General features: G+C 40.2%; 1 protein-coding gene across 1 annotated transcript in view; it reads right to left on the bottom strand.

The window, feature by feature from the left end:
* Positions 1 to 898: 898 nt before the first annotated feature.
* Positions 899 to 21,491, bottom strand: part of LOC122807086 (mitogen-activated protein kinase 12-like) — a 672,606-nt gene continuing 652,013 nt past the window's right edge. Inside the window, exon 13 of the mRNA XM_044078025.1 lies at positions 899 to 1,016. Coding sequence (XP_043933960.1) covers positions 955 to 1,016 — 62 coding nt within the window. The 3' untranslated portion in view covers positions 899 to 954. The remainder of the gene's footprint in view (positions 1,017 to 21,491) is intronic.

Raw genomic sequence — 21,491 nt, forward strand, 5'->3', positions numbered from 1 at the left:
ATTTACACAGACTCATCTCTCAGACTACATTAGCATGTGGTGCTCTGTGCCTTGTTGCCTAAAGTGTGTAGTTCTTGGCAGCAAGGAGTGGGGTCTGTGAATTGTAGTGATCTTGCAAAGTATGCCAAACAGCTTGTGCATGCCTTGCAAGCTTTGCATCTAAAGGTGAATGCTGGCTATTGTGTCTTTGCCCTCTATAAATAAAACCACCATAATTAATTAAATTCCAACAGTGTGACCTCTGAATAATTTTACAAAAAGATGTAATATTCATGCTCACTCAAACAAGTAATGTTTCTTACCTGCTTTATCAGCACCACATCAGTATAAATTTTGAGAAACAATTACCTCAATAGTTTTCTTGTACTTACTTCAAATGTCCTTGAAATTCATTTCTTTTTTCAAATTGGTCTTCATTGTAACCCCCCCTCCATCCCCTGTGACAGTAATGTTTCCAAGTAACTATAATTGTTTTTTTAGGATTTAAGTATTTGGAACCAACATTTAGCTTTGATATTATCTTTAACATAACATTTAGTGGTATATTATTTTGCATGAAGAAAAATATGTTTTGTTATACCCTGAGAGAACAAAACACTTTCAGCATAAACCATAAGTATCCAGGTTCAGCCCACATTAGGGACAAATGATTTATTAGAGACCTACAGTGCTTACTGTAACCCTGTAAATGTTATCATTTTTGATATGTAATAGTAGTAAGTCTCAAGGTCTGCTGTTACAAATTCAACATTACCTGCACTCGACTCATTTCAATCTCATCCATTAAAGATACAAAGTCTTAAGTATTTATACTATAGCATTGCTCTCTCTCTCTCTCTGTATATATATATATATATATATATATATATATATATATATATATATATATATATATATAGTTATTTTCAGTGAAAGAGGTGTTTCTTCCCATTGAAGTCTTCAGGTCTGTTCACTTTATGTTGCCTTTTGATGAGGGTTCTTGGGATCAAATGTCATAATTTCCATGTGAATGAGACCTGCATTCAGTAGGGAAAAAAAAACTCAAAATGTAATTCGAACTGTAATCATGGTTATATTTATGTCCAGTAAGATTCTTCAGGCTGGTGTTACAATAAATGTTTTATAAGTAATGCAGTTCATAAATTTTTAACTAAGCTTATGGCCAATGAGACCATTAAGAAGCTCAGACATATCATCTAATACAGGTAGGAGACTAACAACACAAGGGAGCATTCCATTGTTTTCAAGTTGCCCATACAAGCCTTCAGTATAACTTCTTTTAAATTTTCTATTTCAATTTTCAATTTTCAAAATTTATTTTTTTATTGCCATACACATCACCCAGGAGACAATAAGCATGTACATTTCTGTGTTAAGGAAACAGATTTCAGTGGATTCAGGATGTCAGCTGTTGATCTCTTTGACCATTATTATACCTTTGATAGATCACTGCAGAGAATGATGTAGAAGATGGAGAGATTATTCAGGCATTTATAGCATAAATATCTGTTGTGACCTAAAAAGCATAAAGGTACAATTTCTGCCAGGTTAACGCAAGGTGTACATGATTAATACATTGCCGAAAACCAACTAGCAGGGGTAGTCTTCATATCATTCGTGAAAGGCATGTATAGAGAAAAAAAATGTGGGTCGGGGGTGGGGAACATTAGATATTAGAGATACTATCAAGAAAGTGTCATAAAGGCATTAAAATAGATTCAAACTCTGCATCCTCCCACCTCCCACAGAGGATATTAGTCTTCTGTACTACCACAAGACACCAGGATAGCATTATATGAAAACATAAAGAAATATATAAATACAGTAGATGGATGGACTTCAACATCAAAGTACACAAATCCCAAATGGCTAAAGGGCTAAAGATTGATCCCCAAAGATTGAAAGCCAAAACACTAAAAAAAAAAAAAACCACATGTTTTTTAAAGGGAGCAAGCCCCCCTACACCCCAACACCCCCTGCTATATACCAACTCCGAGATTGCTGTACAGTGGGGAAAGGCAAATTCCCTGATCCCCACTGTACACAATTTTGCATAGACTTAAAACCAGCAGAAGCGATCAAGTAAGTTTTGATTTCTTCTGCCAGTGTTAAACATATTCAAGATTACGAACATTTGATTATATGGAGCGTTTCCAAATAGATAAATCATTATAAAGGAGAAAGGCTTTGAATCCTATACCCTTGACACAGGAAACAGCAGCATTAGTCAGCTATGCTAATTAATACGTTAATGTAGCAAGGTTTTTTCCCCATACAATAAGGATCTTGGGCATTAAGAATGCAATACTTTCTGAGTTATGAGGGGGTGGGGCAGGGCACATAACTAGACAACAGCAGGAGCAGCCTGTAAAACCAGGGACTATTGAGAGGGATGGGCTTGTGTCTGTGTGGTGGGGGGCTTCAGGACAAAATCTAGAGGAACACTAGATGACAGCATTGAGAGAATTGTTGATATGTGACTTGCAGTCACTTAATACAGCAACAGGTATAGCAGAATGAGAAGTATGAAACTGATGTTTGACATTACTGATTATTGTCATCAATCGATAAACAAAGGAGACATCAGGGTCATTTTAACAACTCAGGGACAGGTAGGTAGTGTGTGTGTGTGTGTGTGTGTGTGTGGTTGTGTGTGTGTGTGTGTGTGTGTGTGTGTGTGTGTGTGTGTGTGTGTGTGTTAGTATTAGAGTGACTGGGAGAGTTGGGGCTGCCAATATTAAGTACCACAGGAAAGTAATGGCATTCCAGAGACTTGACTTAGCTGATAATGAGGTCCTTCCTGATTGTGACTAATGTGTCTCTGAACTGGAACATCCTGCATTGCAGAAACATGGTCTTTTAACTGCAGCCCTTACCAGTAGGGTTGCTTTTGAATTCTCGAGAAAGTGTGATGCCAGATAAAGATGCTTGATGTGCCATGTTTGCTCATTTTAGCTAATTATTTATAGCTCAGCCCCTATTTTATTTTTTTATATTTTCCTTACTAGTTTCACAGCATTTACTTTATGTCTGCATTAAACCTATTTTTTTATTTCACTACAGAAAGTCTGTTTCACTTATTTATCACATTCTGTTTGAAATACTTCTTTGATTTACTTCATCACTTGCTGGTGTTTTAACACTGTATTTAATTTCTCTCAACTTTTATTATACCTCTTAAGTGAAAATACAGATATATATTTTTATTTCTTTGTCATTTGTTGATCAGGTTAGTCCAACTAGGATAGTAACCTCTTTTCAGGGGAGATTCAAGGTGATATTTCTACTACTAGGGGAAATTTGGCTTGGGCATCAGGGAACTTGCCCTTCTCTTTTCTGTTTTCTTTTTGGATCTGCTAGATTTTGTCAGAGGGCTGCTACAGCAGCAAGGTCAGCGTGGAGGATTTGGAGAAACATTTGTTCAATATGGAGAATCAGAATGCAGATAACGATTCATTTGTGGTGGATGACCCAAATCAGCAGCATTTAGCTGTCTTGATGAAAAATGAAGTAAGCAAATCCACTGGAGTGGTACAGATAACAAAAATGGAGTCAGAAGGGCTTGTGGATGATGTTTTGTTGAGAACAATTGAGCCGAATGATCTAAGTGACAGTTCTGCTATTTCACGAGGGCAGATGGCCCAGAACTTTTTCAGAAGTGTTGAGGCTGGTAATGTGGAAAAGAAACAGGGGATGTGGCAGCGTAGAATGCAGCAGTTAAATCTTAAGCAGCGGTGACAGAAAATGAAAGAGGAAAACGGTAACAAACTGAGGAATCGGGTTTTGTGGTAGTGGAGAACACAGCAGTGACAACAAGTGAAAAAGAAGAGCAGCAGCAAACTGTTAGTAAAACTGTTTTAAAAAGAAGAGAATGCCAACCGTGAGAATAAGAATAAATAATGAAACTGCAATAGATATTATGTATGGGATAATTTGGGAACTGTGCTGGGATTTGAAGCTCAAGAAATGCCATCTTTTATACATTTATGGACAATGACGTTTTGTGACTTAACATTTGAATCTGAGGGACTGATGATGATGGCATTTCTGGAACTGTGTGACAATAAGAAGGACATTTATTTCATGTAACAATTACTTGTTTTTTGGTAGTAACTTAAATGTAAAAAAAAGATGTTAAAAAATGCAGGGTTTGTGTGAAACTTTTTTTCTTTTTAAACATGTAACATCTTTATTAAATTTTCACATATGACATGTGCAACCATACATTTATATAAATGAAAGCAAACCATATTGACATAATTTTAGTTGTACACATTATACATCACAAACCATGTTGTCATAATTGTAGATGGAAACATTATATATCACTTATAATCTATCCTGTTATTGTCAATCAAACGTTACATAGCTCATTCATATCCTGCCTTCTTTTAAGCTTCGTTCCTCCTGTACATGTATTGTTCCCACATTTCCTATCTTTCCTGTGTAATCTGCCCCTACCCTTTTCTTGTTTTATCTCTGTTACTATATTCACTACTTCTAGTAAAAAATTGGTTTAGACTTTAATTTCCATTTTCTAGTAATTGCTTTTTTGGCAGCCACCCTAATTAGACTCAGCATGGCCTTGCTATGTCTAGGCAGTTCCGATTCTGTGTCATAGCTCAAAACAAGTAGTTCCTTATACTATTCTGGTATGTCCAAAAGTCAGTTTTGGGTTTACTCTCCAGTCCATCTGGTAAATCTGGGAATCTTGAGGCAATGTTACAACTGCCTTATGTACACAGACCACCCTCTCCTCCTCCCAACAAGCTCAAATATATGTGAGAGATGCAACTATATAGCCAAACTGGAGGCTGAGCTCTCTGAACCCAGTACTGATGTAGTCAGTCAGGAGGAGAAGGTAACCACACACACCACAAATCCACTCTCACATAGACCTATCGCAACAGCAAACCAAACACATAAACACACAAAAACATACTCGGAGACTCTAAATAAAAATCTGCCCAAACAGCAGAGACCTCCAAAGCAGACATCCAAACAACCGCTACCCCACAACAATACCCACGTATCACATAGTTCACAAAGTCAGTGTGCCACACAGTCACAGCCCTTAAGGCTAAACAACACACCTAATACACTTGTAATAGGTGACTCTATTGTCAGACACACTGACGTCCCACTCACCAGACTGAACAAGGAGAAGGTCACTGTAAGCTGCCTGTCAGATGCCAGGATCTGCCACATAACACAAGCACTCAGGTCACTCCAAAGCAAGTATAAATATGACTCCGTCATTGTCCATGCTGTTGTGAATGACCTGAGATGTACCTCCCTGGACTACATGAAAAGAGACATAGAGGAGCTCTCTGATCATGTAGCCCAGGCCGGTATGACCCTGACCTTGAGTAGCATCTTACCCTCACCAAGAATGATGCCACAGTATAAAGACAAAATTATAAATTTTAACAATTGGCTAAAGTATTGGTGTCATTTAAAGGGGATCCAGTGTCTGTCAGCCTGGGATGACATGCTCAACAAGCCACGTCGCTTCGCTAGGGACGGCTTGCACCTGTCACCTCTGGGTTTTGGAATACTGGTTAAGGCTCTTGCCACCCCCATAGTGCCTTTTTTAGGCAAGGCTCAAAAGACAAACCCACCTCCATAGACAACACAAGGAAAAAGTAACTAAGGGTAATGCTGCTCAACGCCAGAAGTCTAAACCTCAAGAGGCACACACTCGAGGCTCTCCTCAGTATGGAGAATATCGATATCTGTGCAGTAACAGAAACCTGGTTCAAGGCTCCTGAGAGCACCCCAGCACTACCAGGTTATACCTCATACCATGCTTTTTGGCCCCAAAACTCGGACCGAATCACAAAAGGAGGGGGAGTATCCATATTCATCAAAGATACCCACACCTCCAGGTTAGTTGCACTGCACGAAGCATCTGAGACCATCCATGTGCAACTAACAGTGGGCAAAACTGCCTTTCAATTTGTAGCCTGCTACAGACCGCCCTCCCAAACTCAGGAACCCCACTCGGTTTTCCAGAGAACACTGGAGAATATGAAGGTCTCTCCAAACACCATTATATTGGGTGACTTCAACTACCCAAACATAGACTGGGAGCACTACTCAAGCCCCAACACCCTCGCCCAATGGTTCCTAGAATTTATAAACTCAAATGCTATGGAACAACTGGTCACCACTCCCACAAGAGGGGAAAACATATTGGACCTGATCATCGCCAACATGGGGACTCTATGTTCCATACCAGACGTATACCCCTCATTGGTAAGATCTGACGATAAATTAATCTCACTGGACATCCATATCCCATCCCCACCCTCAGCCAAGGAAACCACAGTGAAGAACTTCTCAAAAGCAAACTTCACACTTCTCAAAACCGAGGTGGAATCCTTCAAAGCCCCCGGGCCAGTGGAAAATATGGCCCAAACCGCAGAATCCTTTACAAACGCATTCTATGGACACCTACAGGAATGCATGGATTGTGCTATCCCAAATAAAATCAAGACTCATTCCTCCAAAGGCAGGAGACCTGTCTGGTGGACCCCAGCCATAAATAAGCTATACAACAGGAGAAGGAAGCTACTACATGATAGAGCAAAATCCCAAAAAGGAAAGGCATCTCTGATCAGTACTAGCAAGAAACTACGATCCCTCATAAAACCATCTAAGGCCAGCTTCAAAAGAAAAATTGCACAAGACACTAAAGATAATCACAAGGCCTTCTTTAGTTATGTCAGGAACCTGGGTGGCAACTCCCAGATATGCTCTGAGTTAGTGCAAAATGACAAAAAATACACTGAACCCACAGACATTGCCAACATCCTTGCAGACAGGTTCAGTGCAAACTTCTCCCCCCCTTCCCCCCCCAAAAGAGCAAATGTCTATCCCAACAGAGTGTAGCCTCCCTGACATAACAGATGCACAGGTGAGAGCTGCCCTCTCCAAAGCAACAAACACAGCATCAATGGGACCAAACGGTGTCCCGGGCTGCGGCTTACACGAGCTCCAAGAAGAACTGAACCCTCACATAAAGTCACTGTTCAATCTCAGCCTTACTACAGGATATGTACCCAAGGAATGGCATAAGCAACAGTGGTCCCACTCCACAAAGGTGGTGCCACAACGGACCCCGGAAACTATTGCCCTATAAGCCTGACTAGCCTGGTCTGCAAAGCTATGGAGCGTATCATCATGGAACTCATAAACAAAGATGTTGGGAACCACCAAACACTGGATCCTACACAATTCAGCTTTGTTAAGGGCAGATCTTGCCACTTGAACCTGGTTGACTTCTTTGAAACAGTCACCAAGGTCATAGATGAAGGGAAGGTAGCCCACACAGCCTACCTGGACCTTTCAAAAGCCTTCGACACAATACCCCACTCGGACATCATAAATAAGCTCACCAGCTTAAATATCAACCCCTATGTCACAAGATGGGTTGCAAACTGGCTCAGGGATAGAACCCACATGATCAGAATTACAAGTGCCATGTCAGACTCTAAACCAGTTACAAGTGGCGTCACACAAGGCTCAGTCCTGGGACCTCTCTTGTTCGGTATATATTTCTCTGAGGTACAGGCTAACATGGGAGGACTATGGCTGACCAAGTTTGCAGATGACTGCAAACTGGGTGCCATAATCGACTCACCAACTGACACAAGCATCCTCCAAAAGGGTCTCACAGAGATGGATGACTGGTGCCAGAGCCATGGCCTAAAGCTAAATGCCAAAAAGTGCATAGTCATCCCCTTTGGGAAAAACAAAGTGCCCACAAATTACCACATAGGTGGTAATCCATTAATCTGGAAGAAGTAATTAGGGATTTGGGGACCCAAGTAGATAGCAATCTCTCCTTTGACAATCATGTTGCCAAAGTGGTTAGAAAGACCTTCTATATAGCCCACCTTATCACGAAAGGGTTCACATCTAGATCAAGAGAGGTCATTGTGCCCCTCTACTCATCACTCATCAGGCCCATAATTGAATACAATGCCCCATTTGGGATGTACCTTACCCGACACCTGCAGCAACTGGAAAGATCCCAAAAGTACCTCACCAAGAGGATCGAGGGACTCAAACAGATGGCCTACGCAGTTAGGCTAAAGAAACTCTGGCTCTACTCAGTTGCTTACCACCTACTCAGAGGCGATCTGTGCCTGACGTATAAAGCCATGTCCAACCCAGAATTAATGGACATGCTCCACCTCAGGAAATCCAAATCCCTTAGAGCTACACGCTCCAGGGACTTAAACCTCAGCACAGAAATAAATAGGACATGCTGGAGAGACAGATTCATATCCCAGAGGCTCCCCTCACTCTGGAACAAAATCCCAATCCATCTTAGGCAGAGCCCCTCAATGACCCTCTTCAAGAGAAATCTTGACGAGTGGATGGGAGATCGTAGGTTTACCCCTGGGATCTCTTCTGTGTCCCTACTAGACAGAGGCACAGTAAACTAACCTTAAAAGGGCTATCTTCTGTGACCTACTATACAGAGGCACAGTCAACTAATCTAAAAGGGTGGCGAAAGCCAAACACACTCTGGCTAGGCTTATAAATGCCCTAAGGCAGATAGCCTAGTATCAACCTATGAACCTACGAACCTATGAACAAGAATTTCCTTAGTTACACCAACTTGCTCACCCAGTATCTCTGACAGAGCAGTCTGAAAGGAATTTTTAAAGTCTGCCAACTTGTTACACTCCTAGAAAATATGTTCCCAGTTACCTCTTTCTTCCCCATCACACCTCCAATATTTGCTGTCTACCTGAAGATAAATCCTTTGGAGTCTACTCGAAGTATAAAAATACCTATGTAAACATTGCCAAGCAAAGATCCTAAATCTTTTAGACTTTGTTGTATATTTAGGAGACATGCATATATCCCTCATTGTTTCTTTGTGAATTGCTTATTCAGTCTCTCTTCCCAATCCTTTCTAACCTCCTCTGACTAATTCTTATAGTTATCATGCAATATTTTGTATATGTACTAATTATTACTCTTTTTAACAACAGCTTCTGTTCTAGATTCTACTAAAAACTCTACCAGTGCTGGTCTTTTGCTTAGGATCCCCCTATTTCTTACTCTTTGTCTATACTCTGATATCAATCTTTGACAGGGAAGGTAGTCTCTGTCCTGCAGTCCAAATAAATTCTTAGCCTCTTCTCATTCTATTACCTTTCCCTCTCTAATTATTTGCTCCTAATACCTTGGTTTGTTTGCCATTTTTTGCAATAAATTGTAGACCCCTCTTGCCTGTTGTCTATCCCTAATTGCAGTCATCCCTATCAACAGAATCTCACTTCTCCATTCCCGTGTTGGCTTAGTTATTACAATACTTCTGCTACTTTATGAATAACATATTATGCGTGGTTATTATTATTTTCCTTAAAGGAAAACCACACCCACAGACTGAAAAAACGTTTATTTCATCATGTCTTGATGTTTCCTACATTTTAACATCACTTTGTGCTATGCATCCTTTTTTTATATACTTTAAATCTAATTCCAGAGTCTGCCCACATAGGGTCCAGCATCTGGATTTTTTAGTCTGCCTCCAGGTATCCCACAATGCAGTGTTTGGCTTTGAATTATTATATCATAGCCCCTAAGTTCTTGTGTTTTACATATACCCTGCTTTCTTTTAGTCAGTCAGGTTTAATTACCATTTCTTGTTTTTCAATGACTACTTAAAAGACAAATGGGGATAATCAATAGGAACAGTAGTCTCAGTGCCTGTTACTTATTTTTCATTCTAAAGTGGCCAGTTTTCATTCTTTTGTTATGCCTGAACTGTAGTCTTTAAACTCATCTCCCCTCCCTCTAAGCACCACCCCTTCATATATATCAGTGGAAAAGGTAATTTGAGCTGTTTCATGTTGTAATTGATAGCTCACAGCAGGAAACAAAGTTCATGTACTGTTGCCTTGTGCCATCCACCTACCTACAATGGAATGCTTACTTTTACTGCACTAATCCTTACTACCAACTAATTGGTAACACATTGTTTGGCAAACCTTCCAACCTCATTTTTCAGGGATTCCTGAGACAGCAACATTCTTAAATAATTGTGTCACAAAGGCTGTAAAAAATAAAACATTTTGATTTTATATAGCACTGTGACACACTTAAAATAAGACTTTCTGCATCAACGTGCATTTTCTAAACAATAGTTATATAAGTGTAAACTATCACATTACTTACTTAGCAGTAATCACCATTGATTACCTGAGAAGTTATGAGGGACAGGTCAAATGTAAGATTAAAAAATCATGAGTATTCTGCAAAATCAGGGACATTTGAGATGTACGGTCTTGGACCGTTTACCTCTTATTATATTGTACTGTTTTCTCTATTTTCTCCCTGTAATTTGTCTCTTGCAACTGGAGGATTTATCCATGTTGTCTGCAGTAGTTTTTTTAAACCAATAAATCATTATTAATGCAGCTTCTCTGATTTATTTTTCACACACTGTAATTCACTATGCAGCCCCCCTTCATTGTCTTGTTTCTGATTCTAGTCACTGCAGTTTTTCATTCATAGGTTCATAGGTAGGTACTAGCCTATTGGCCCTAGGGCCTATACAAGCCTAGCCAAAAAGGTACCCTGGCTTTCGCCACCCAAGAAAATTATTTTCCTGTGGCCCTGTCAAGCAGAGCCACAGAAGTGATCCCCAGGGTGAATTTCCTATTACCCATCCAATCATCAAGATTTTTCTTGAAGAGTGCTAATGAGGAGCTCTGTTTAACATAGATAGGTAGTCTGTTCCAGAGTATGGGAAGTCTCTGGGACAGGAATCTATCCCTCTAGTATGTTCTGTTTATTGTGGTGACAATGTTTAAGTCCCTAGAGCATGTAGCTTGGAGGGATAGGGATTTCTTTAAGTGGAGCATGTCCAACAGCTCTGGGTTCGACATAGCTTTGTATGTTAGGCAGACATCGCCTCTGAGTAGGCGATATGCGACGGAGTAAAGCTGGAGTTTTTTGACACGGTCTTCGTAGGGCATCTGTTTGAGGCCAGTAATCCTCTTTGTGAGGTATTTCTGTGGCCTTTCCAGGTGTTGTAGATGTCTTGTGAGGTACATACCAAAAGGGGTGTTGTACTCTATAATGGGTCTAATGATTGATGAGTAGAGGGGAACAATGACCTCTTTTTTTCTGGATGAAAAACCTTTTGTGATGAGGTGTGCTATGTAGAAGGATTTCCTGACCACTGTGGCAATGTGATTATCAAAGGAGAGACTACTGTCCACCTGTGTCCCAAGGGCTCTTATCACACTTTCGGTATTAAGTAGACTACTGCCTATGTGGTAGTTCATGGGTACAGAGTTTTTACCAAAGGGGATAACAATGCACTTTTTGGCATTGAGCTTGAGGCCATGGCTTTGACACCAGGCATGTGACTCAGCGAGGCCCTTTTGTAGGATGTCCACATCATTAGGAGTTTCGATTATGGCTCCTAGTTTGCAGTCATCTGCGAACTTAGTTAGCCAAAGACCTTCTGTGTTAGCCTGTACTTCAGAGAAGGAGATACCAAACAGGAGAGGACCCAGGACTGAACCCTGTAGTACTCCACTTGTCACTGGTCTGAAATCTGATTTGGAGTCTGCTACTTTCACAGTGTGGGTTCTGTCAGTAAGCCAGTTGGCAACCCATATTGTGACATAGGTATTTATACCTAGTTTAGTGAGTTTATCTATAATTCTAGAGTGGGGGATGATGTCGAACACCTTGGCGAGATCTAGACAGGCTGTGTGAACCACCTTACCCTCATCTATGGCTTTGTTGACTGCTTCAAAGAAGTCAATCAGGTTTAGGAGACATGATCTGCCTTTTACAAACCTGAACTGTGTGGAGTCCAGAGTTTGGAGATCTCCAATGTCTTTGTTTATGAGTTTCATGATGATATGTTCCATGGCCTTGCAGACCAGGCTCATCAGGCTAATGGGGCAGTACTTCCAGGGGTCTGTCGTGGCTCCCCCTTTGTGGAGTGGGATAACCGTCATGGTACGCCATTCAATGGGCACAAAGCCTGAGGTGAGGCTATGACTGAACATGGTACTTAGGTGGGGTGCCAGTTCATTCTGTAGTTCATGTAGAAGTCAGCCTGGGATGTTGTCAGGTCCCATGGATGCTGTGTTCTTGGCTTTGGAGAGTGAGGTTTTTACCTGTGCAGCCGTGATTACAGGAGCTTTGCATTCCTCCGGTATAGAGATGGGCCCTTTGGGGGTGAGATGGGCCCTTTGGGGGGGTGAGGGGGGGGTATAGTTAGCACTTAACCTATCTGCCAGGATGTTGGCAATATCAGTTGGTTCTGTATATTTAGTGCCATTGTGCTGTAACTCAGAGTAAATCTGAGTGTTGCCATTGAGATTCTTGACATAGCTATAGAATGCTTTGTGGCTGTCTTTAGAATCAGTGGTGATTTTGTTTTCATAACTAGCTTTGGAGGATTTTATGAGGGATCTCTGCTTCTTACTGATGCTGACCAGGGAATTCCTCCAATCATGGGATTTTACTCTTTTTTGCAACAGTTTCTTTCTTCTGTTGTAGAGTTTGTTTATGGCAGAAGACCACCAGATTGGCTTCCTTTTTTGGAGGACAGCATCTTGGTTCTGTTAGGGATAGCATGATCCATGCACTTGTGTAAGTGCTTATAAAGTGCATTTGTGTAGGATTCAGCAGTCGTACCTCTATTGTCCATCTGCATGGGTGTCGTGAAATTTGCCACTTCTGCCTTAAAAAGTGTGAAGTTGGCTTTGGAGAAGTTTTTTATGGTTGTTTTCCTAATGGGGGTGGGAGCAGGATGTGGCTGTCTAGGGTGATTAGCCTGTGGTCGGATCTGACCAACAAGGAATTAACTTCTGGTGTGGAACACCAGTCGCCCATGTTGGTGATGACCAGGTCTAGGATATTGCTGCCCCTGTTGGGGGTGGGGATAAGTTGATTCAAGGAGTTGGAATTGATGAATTCCAGAAAACGTTGCGCAAAAGAGTTGGTACATGAGTAGTTTTCCCAGTTAATGGTGGGGTAGTTGAAATCACCCATTATTACGGTGTTGGGTTGTACCCTAATATTTTCCAGTGTATCAAGAAAAGAGGAGTGGGAATCCTGGGGCATGGGGGGGTCTGTAGCAAGCAACAATCTGGATTGCGGTCTTACCCAGAGTTAGTTGAACTTGGATAATCTCGGATGCATTATATTGAGTAACTAGCTCGGAGGTGTGGATATCCTTAATGAATATGGACATGCCTCCACCTTTAGTGTTTCGGACCGGGTTAGGTGGCCAAAAGGTGTGGTATGAATTATAGCCAGGTAATGCAGGGGTGCTCTCTGGTGCTTTGAACCAGGTCTCTGTCACTGCACAGATGTCGATGTTCTCCATTTTAAGGAGTGCCTCGAGTGAGTGCATTTTGAGGTTTAGACTTCTAGCATTGAGTAGCATTACCCTCAGATTCTGCTTGCTTGTACCTGTTATGGTGGTGAATTTGTCATTTGAACCTTGCCTAAAAAAGGCACTATAGGGGTGGCAAGAGACTTTGCCAGTATCCGGAATCCCAAGGGTAACAGGTGCAGGCCATCTCTGGCAAAGCATCGTGGTCTGTCGATCATGTCATCCCAGGCAGACAGATACTGGATTCCTTTAGAATGACACCAGAAGCTTAGCCAATTGTTGAAGTCAATCATTTTGTCCTTGTACTGTGGTATCATTCTGGGTGATGGCAGGATGCTACTCAGGGCTAGGGTCGTACCTGCCTGGGCTACAAGATTGGAAAGCTCCTCCATGTCTCTTTTCATGTAGTCCAGGGAGGTATGTCTCAGGTTATTCACACCAACATGGACAATGACAGAGTCATATTTGTACTTGTTGTGGAGTGACCCGAGTGCGTGCGTTATGTGCCGGATCCTGGCACCCAACAGGCAGCTGACAGTAACTTTCTCATTGTTTAGCCTGGTGAGTGAAACATTAGTGTACCTGACTACAGAGTCACCTATGACTAGAGTGTTGGGTACATTATGCCTTATGGGCTGTAGTTGAGTGGCACACTGAGTATGTGGGCTATGTGTCATTTGGGTTGTGTTGGGAGGTGGAGGTTGCTTGCATTTCTGCTTTGGAGGTCTCAGTTGTTTGGGCAGATTTTTATTGAGAGTCTCCGCAAATGTAGGCATGTGTTTTGCGGTCTATATAGGAAGCCTGAAGATCCATTTGAGTGAATCAGAAAAGAGCGACACATATTGCTCGAACTACATTAACGGCGAAACTTGAAATATCGAATTGTCATGCTTGGCCCATCTGCGGTATATCTCCGTAAGGTAAGTGTGCGATAGTTACGGACCTTAGGGTTAGGGTGCGGGTTAAGGTAAGTGAATAAATAAGTAATGTATGCAAGGTTTAGTGTAGGGTTAGAAGTAGGGTTTTGTTAAGTGTATGTGTGTGGATTATTTGTTTTGTTTGGGTATATGTCTGTAGGGTAAGTGTGCGATAGTTACGGACCTTAGGGTTAGGGTGCGGGTTAAGGTAAGTGCATAGATAGTAATGTATGTAAGGTTTAGTGTAGGGGTAAAAGTAAGGTTTGGTTAGTGTATGTATGTGTTTTATTTATTATGTTTGGGTATGTAGTATGTATAGCGCGCAGTGGGGTTGGCCGACTATGATGATTTGAGATTTTAAATTTCGCGGTTTAGGGGGTTCGGTGTATTTGCAGTTCGGGCTATATGTGTCTCTGTTGTGGTATTCGCTCAAACGGGTTTTCGGTTTTATAATATAGACCCGTGTTTTGTGCTTCTGTGTGTGTGTTTTGATGGTGTAGGTTTTGAGGGACTATGTGATGAGTGTGGTGTGGTGCAAGTGTTTACCTTCTCCTCTTGACTGTCTAGTCCAGTCTTCGGTGAAGAGAGCTTTACTTCCAGTTTGGCTATATAAGTGCATCTCTCACAGGTTGTAGTGTTGGGTGGTAGGAGGAGAGGGTTGTCTGTGTACATGAGGTAATTGCTGCATTGCTCCAAGATGCTCAGATTCATCAGGTAGATAGGAGAAAACACCGTGAGCTGACCCTTAGACATGCCTAGATAGGTGCTTATTTATTAAGTACTAAAAACTGTTTTCCTTTAGACAAGTGAGGAAAGTTGAGTGCTGTAGTAATTTGTAGCTTATTTAGTGCTTACAACGAGTTCTGAATAAGTGCCGAGCTCAAAGAAACAGATTTGAGTGCTAAAACTAAAAAGCTGGCTAGTTGCAAGGGAAAATCTGAAGACCAGACTTTATGACGCCAGGAATAGTTTAACCCTAGTTAAGCGGGGGATGGGGCTCAGGAGCTTACAAACAGTCCTGGATACAGCAAATCATTATCTGGACTAGACTTGTTACAGGAAAGGGGGGGCTATGTCAAACCCAGAGCTGTTGGACATGCTACCCCTAAAAAAATCCCAATCCCTCAGAGCTACACTCTCTAGGGACCTAAACCTTGTCACCACAATAAACAGGACATGCTGGAGGGATAGATTCCTGTCCCAGATACTTCCCATACTCTGGAACAGGCTGCCCATCTATGTCAAGCAAAGTTCTTCATTAGCACTCTTCAAGAAAAATCTTGATGAGTGGATGGGAAATAGGAACTACACCCCGGGGATCACTTCTGTGTCTCTGCTAGACAGTGGCACAGGAAAATAACTTTCTTGGGTGGCGTAAGCCAGGGAACCTTGTTGGCTAGGCTTACGTAGGCCCTTGGGCCGATAGCCTAGTACCTACCTATGAACCTATGAGCCTATGAACAAGCTTAGAATTTTTTTTCCCAGTAAAGTGGAAATGGAGAAAGCAGGAACAGAAGTTAATTCAAGGTTAAGAATCTGAGTGGGTTGGCCTTCACAAATGTTCTCTATTAGATTGAATGAACTAATAACACTAGATTGGGAGGAGTGTCACAAATCAAATATACAGTATGGGAGGGCAACTGCAAAGCCACCAAGTATAAGAACTCTAGAGAATGCTTTTAAGTGCAAACAGATTAGACTAGAACACAGAAACCTCAAAAAATCAAAAATGCACAGAAAAGCTCGGATAGAGCACTCACAAACAGAAAATACAACTCTCAGTATGAAAAAGCAGTTTACAGTTACGTAATTCAGTAAACATGCAATTAGAGTAATGAAACAGTATCTAGAAATGAAAATACAGTTAAAACAGTATAAAACAGTACATAAATGCAGTGAAACAGTAAAAAAAGCTTTATAACAGTGCAAAATGTAGTAGGTTAAATTTTGCCAGAGTGTCACTAAATAGTAGGTTGTTTACCTTGGAGTAATTCCTGAAAATTCCATATCTGCCTAGTGTCCCAGGTTTTATTTCAACGTGGACAGCTTAATACTCTGACATGATCTGTGAGGATGTTACACAGGGCTAGGTCAAGTATCTTTGCACCCCTAGTGGGCATATGGACTAGCTGGAATACTTGTGCCAGTGAGTTGGGGGTTGTGTAGGATACCCAGTTTATAGTGGTGTAGTAGAAGTTCCCCATGAATATGCATGAATATGATATTGGGTTGACTGGGGAGTTACTCTAGAACATTTAATTACATCACTGCTTATATACATACAAGCTGGCCCACCAATCTTGGGTAGTGGCAGACAGCTTGGCTAACTGCTTTGGCTGCTTGGTTCAAAGATTGCATATACAAATAAATGTATTGGTAACCTTACCACAGAAACCATTACCACAACTGGCCAAGTCCCTTACAACCAAGTCCTACTGCAACCCCCCTCCCCCACAAAAGATGTAGGTCAAGAATACTGAACTGCACTATTGCAGCCATACTGCACCCCCCAAAAAAATATATAGACCATGAGCTGACACTTCAGTATATTATCTCTTTTGCCCTATCACACTGATTGCCTTTTGCTTACAGTAGAAGGGCAGATCAGCTGTTAGACTTCGCTTACAAGGCAGTCTGTGACAAGCACGCAGCAGGCAGAGAACTATCCTAGTGGGACTAACCTAGTCAACAAAAACTAACTAAATAGCATAACACATTATCCCTCTGTCCTTTCCATCTCTCAGCTGTTCTCAAAGATTTACTGAAGGTTTACCCAGTTTGCAAACTAATGTAAATATTATATCATTACACTCTGTTTATTAAAATGTGCACACACAGTCTAATTTAAACTACTTGTGTTATTGTTTACATATATGTCTTTTTAGCTTATGAAACATTTTGAATTTCCTCCAGGCTTATCCAGAACTTGGTCAGTGCCTATTAGTGCACTACCCCAGTACAGAAACACAAATACTTCACACACACACACACACACACACACACACACACACACACACACACACACACACACACACACTGTGTGTGTGTGTTTTATATATTTTATATAAGGCCGATAATAAATCAAGCTCTACCTACACCTGCAAACAGATAACAGATTGCATACAAAATACTAAACAAGGTACTCTACAAGCAACAACACAAAGTTACCTCAATATTACATTATTACAATGAAATATAATCTGCAAAATAAAATGTACAGAACGTCATTAACATTTAAATTAGACCAATAACATAAACCTGTAACAGGGACTAGTTTATGCAAATGCCGCAAGAGTGGTTCAGTCTATCACCCAACCAATTGAATGGTTACAGCAAGTGATTAACACACTCAGTGTTATACTACAGGGACACACAATGGGTCATGAAGGTACTGTACTAATGGAGGTGTAAACTAACAGCAGAAAGCATGTACATACATTTACAAAATTAGCAAAGGCACAGCAGAAATCAAAAGCCTAGCCAGTTAGCACCAGTGATGAGAAATGCAGTTAAGCCATCACTGTCATGGGATTAAAGTAGCATCATTTTAGTACATTTCTCTGCTTTGTGAAAACAGCTTGTAGACTTGGTTGTCCTGCTTAATTACAGATCATTTTGACTCAGTATGCACTGTATACTCAAAGTCTAAGGAATTAATAACACCACTGGCCCACCAATCAACATGCTACCAGTCACCACACTGAAATGCCCAACAGTATCAATGTTGCATATGTGCTACTCAAATCATAACTAGAAGCGCTACTAAAGAAGTATGAAGAACCTTTAACAATTATTTTCTTATTAAATAAACAAAGGCTGCATAACCTCCACAGCATCACAAAGATCTTATTTGACAAAAAGTCAAACAGGTGAATGTGAAATGGTGCCTTAGGCAAGGGTTCCATGACACCTAACCCTATGCTTCCCACTGCTCATCTCCCATACACATCCCACAATGCCTCCACCCCTGGTTCCTCATCACAGCCTCCCCACATAATCCAGATTATTATTTTTTTAACCTTTTCTGACATCTTTTGTATTATTCTTCAGATTAAGAAAATTGCTGCAGACAATTTGGATAAATACTCTAGATGCAAGAGACAAATTACAGGGAGCAAATACACACAACAGTACAATAAGAGATAAATGGCTCAAGACCATACAGCTCAAGTGTCCCTGATTTTGCAGAATGCTCATGATTTTTTTTTAAATCTCACCTTTGACCTGTCCCTTATAACTTTTCGGGTAATCAATAGTGATTACTGTTAAGTCAATAATGTGATAGTTTACACTTGCAGTACTACTGTTTAGAAAATGCACGTTGATGCAAAAAGCCTTATTTTAAGTGCATCACAGTGCTATATAAAAATAAAAATGTTTTATTTTTTATGGCTTTTGTGAAATAATTATTTAAGAAGTTTTCTTTTTCAGGAATCCTGGAAAAATGAAGTTGGAAGGTTTGTCAAACAATGTGTTACCAATTAGTAGGTAGTAAGGATTATAATTTGAGGACAGAAAGAGGCTATGGTGCAGCAAAAAATAAACATCCCACTGTAAGTAGGTGAATAGTACAAGGCAACAGTACATGAACTTTGTCTCCTACTGTGAGCTATCAAGCACAGCAGCAAACAGCTCAAATTATCTTTTTTCACTTTGATAGATACGAAGGGGAAGTGTTTAGGGGAAGGGAGATGAGTTTAAGGACTACAACTCAAGCATAACAAAAGAATGCAAACTGGCCACTTTAGAATGAAAAAGAAGTAACAGACACTGAGAATACTGTTCCATGTGATTATCCCCGTTTGTCTATTAAGTAGTCATTGAAAAACAAGAAATGGTAATTAAACCTGACTGACTAAAAGAAAGCAGGGTATTTGTGAAAACACATGTAAAGTCTATGCATTGACAGGAGCTTAGGGTCTATGATGTAAAATTTTGAGCCAAACACTGAATTGTGGGATACCTGGAGGTAGACTAAAAAATCAAGATGCTGGACCCCATGTCAGGAGACTCTGGAATTACATTTAAAATATATAAAAAAAAGTACATAGAGTCCAAAAGTGGTGTTAAAATGTACGAAACATCAAACCGTGATGAAATAAACATGTTTTTTTTCGATCTGTGGATGCTGTTCTTTAAGAATCTGCATCCAAAATCCCAGTCTCTCCTTGTTTCTTGAGCTTCCCTCCTGTTTCATCATCATCTCTTTCCACTTTGAATTATAGGTTTCTGCATGTGTTATGCATAGGACCCTTAACTGTGTAGCTCTGAAATACCCCTTCAAATCGGGTAATCCTAAACCACCTTGTTCAATTGGAAGAATCAGCTTATCCCATGTGACTGTCACCATCTTACCCTCCCAGATAAAATCCTTCAGCTCTTTATTAATTGCTATCAACAACTCCTCCTCTGGTTAATAAAAATATGTCAGACCTGTGTAAAAAAACTAAAGGAACTAAAAACATTTTAACTGCTGGTATCTTGTTATTCATATCCATATAAAAGAGTTTCCAGTTTCTTAGTTTTTGTATTATCTTTTGTTTAGTCTCTTCTGCTGCCACACCAGAATCCTTTTTAATTCGTACTCCCACATACTTCATTTTATCATGTCTCCATAAATATGGATATTGCTGAACCAATTTGTGTGTGGGTACATAGTTTACAGTTATTGCCTTTGTTTTAGCTTCATTAATTTTGTATCCTGAAAAGATCTGAAACTACCTCAAAATGTTCCACAACACTGTTCTTTTCCACCACAATGTCCTTTTCTGGTTTATCAGGTATAAAATGATATCATCTGCAAATAGAGGCAGCTTTTCTTGACTACCAAACCAATTCTATCCTTGAATTTCCGAGTCTTATTTTCTTTGGCAATGTTCTAAATATAGTGCAAATAACAAAGGGGAAAGAGGACACCCCTGTCTGGTTCCTCTGCTCAAATAGAAATTACCTGAGAGGAGCCAATCCACTTTAATTTTTACCTCTGATCCTTCATATGTCCTTCTAATCAACCTTATAATTATTTTCAGGGAATGCAAATGCTTCCATTGCCCTGCTCATAAACTCCAAGATTACTCTGTTAAATGCTTTCTTTGCATCAAGAATCACCAACAAAGTGGTATTTTCTTACATTCAGCTTCCCTCTGTATTATCAGTGTTCTGTTAATGTTGTCAAATATTTGTCTCCCCTTCACAAAACCACATTGATCCATGTCTATCAATTATGGCATCACCTTTGCCATTCTTTAGCCATTACAGACATAAACATTTTATAATCATGGTTTAGGATTGAAATGGCCCTGTACAAAGCTGGATCTGATGGGTCTTAATCTTTTTAGGTATTACAGGCACCACTGCTTTCTTCCAGGATGTTGGTGCTTCTCCTCTTCTTAAAATATAGTTAAACAACATCTTCCAGATCTTTATCAGTTTTTCCCTCATAGCTCATAAACTTCCACAGGAATACTATCTATTTCTGGGGACTTTCCTTTTGATTGGTTATATATCACCATTTTTATCTCATATCCTCCTATTTTAATTATTAGTAATTGAGCCTCATCTACCTCTAACCTTGGCATATTTAATTCTTCCATAAATATTTCCATTTGTACCTTTTCTTGCTCTCCATATTTATTTCCTTTATACAGACTTTCATAAAATTTCCAAAATATTTCTAGTTCCTCTACAGGATCTCTTATCTTCCTTGTTATAGGCTTCCTCAGCTTGGCAATAACCCTTTCTACTTCCTGTTGACTGAGTCATTGTGCTAAACATGTTTGTGTCTGGCATTATTATCAAGAAACAGTTGCTTAGCAGCAATCTTTTCTAAACTCATGCATATTTTTGAAGTAATCCTTTATTTTCTGCTTAATATTCTACAATTGTTCTTTTTCTTGTTCTGTGAGATTCCCCTTCTTCTGTAATACTTTAAAATTTGTCAGTCCCTCTAAATAATTCTTGTTGCTTCTTAACTATATATCTCTTTCGTTTATTTCCACCCTATTTTTAAACTCCACTTTAATTTTATCCCTCTCCCTAGTTATATTTTCAGAAGGAATTTCTGTCTTCTCTAATAACTCATGAATAATTTCCCCTACCCATTCCTTAAATTCCACTTTTTTCAACAGATAGGTGGGAAAGTGCCAGCATCTCATTTGTATTTCATTACACTGCATTGTTTCCCA

This window comes from Protopterus annectens, chromosome 7.part0 (genome assembly GCF_019279795.1).
Source record: "Protopterus annectens isolate FY-2018-M chromosome 7.part0, PAN1.0, whole genome shotgun sequence".
Taxonomy (NCBI): Eukaryota; Metazoa; Chordata; order Ceratodontiformes; family Protopteridae; genus Protopterus; species Protopterus annectens.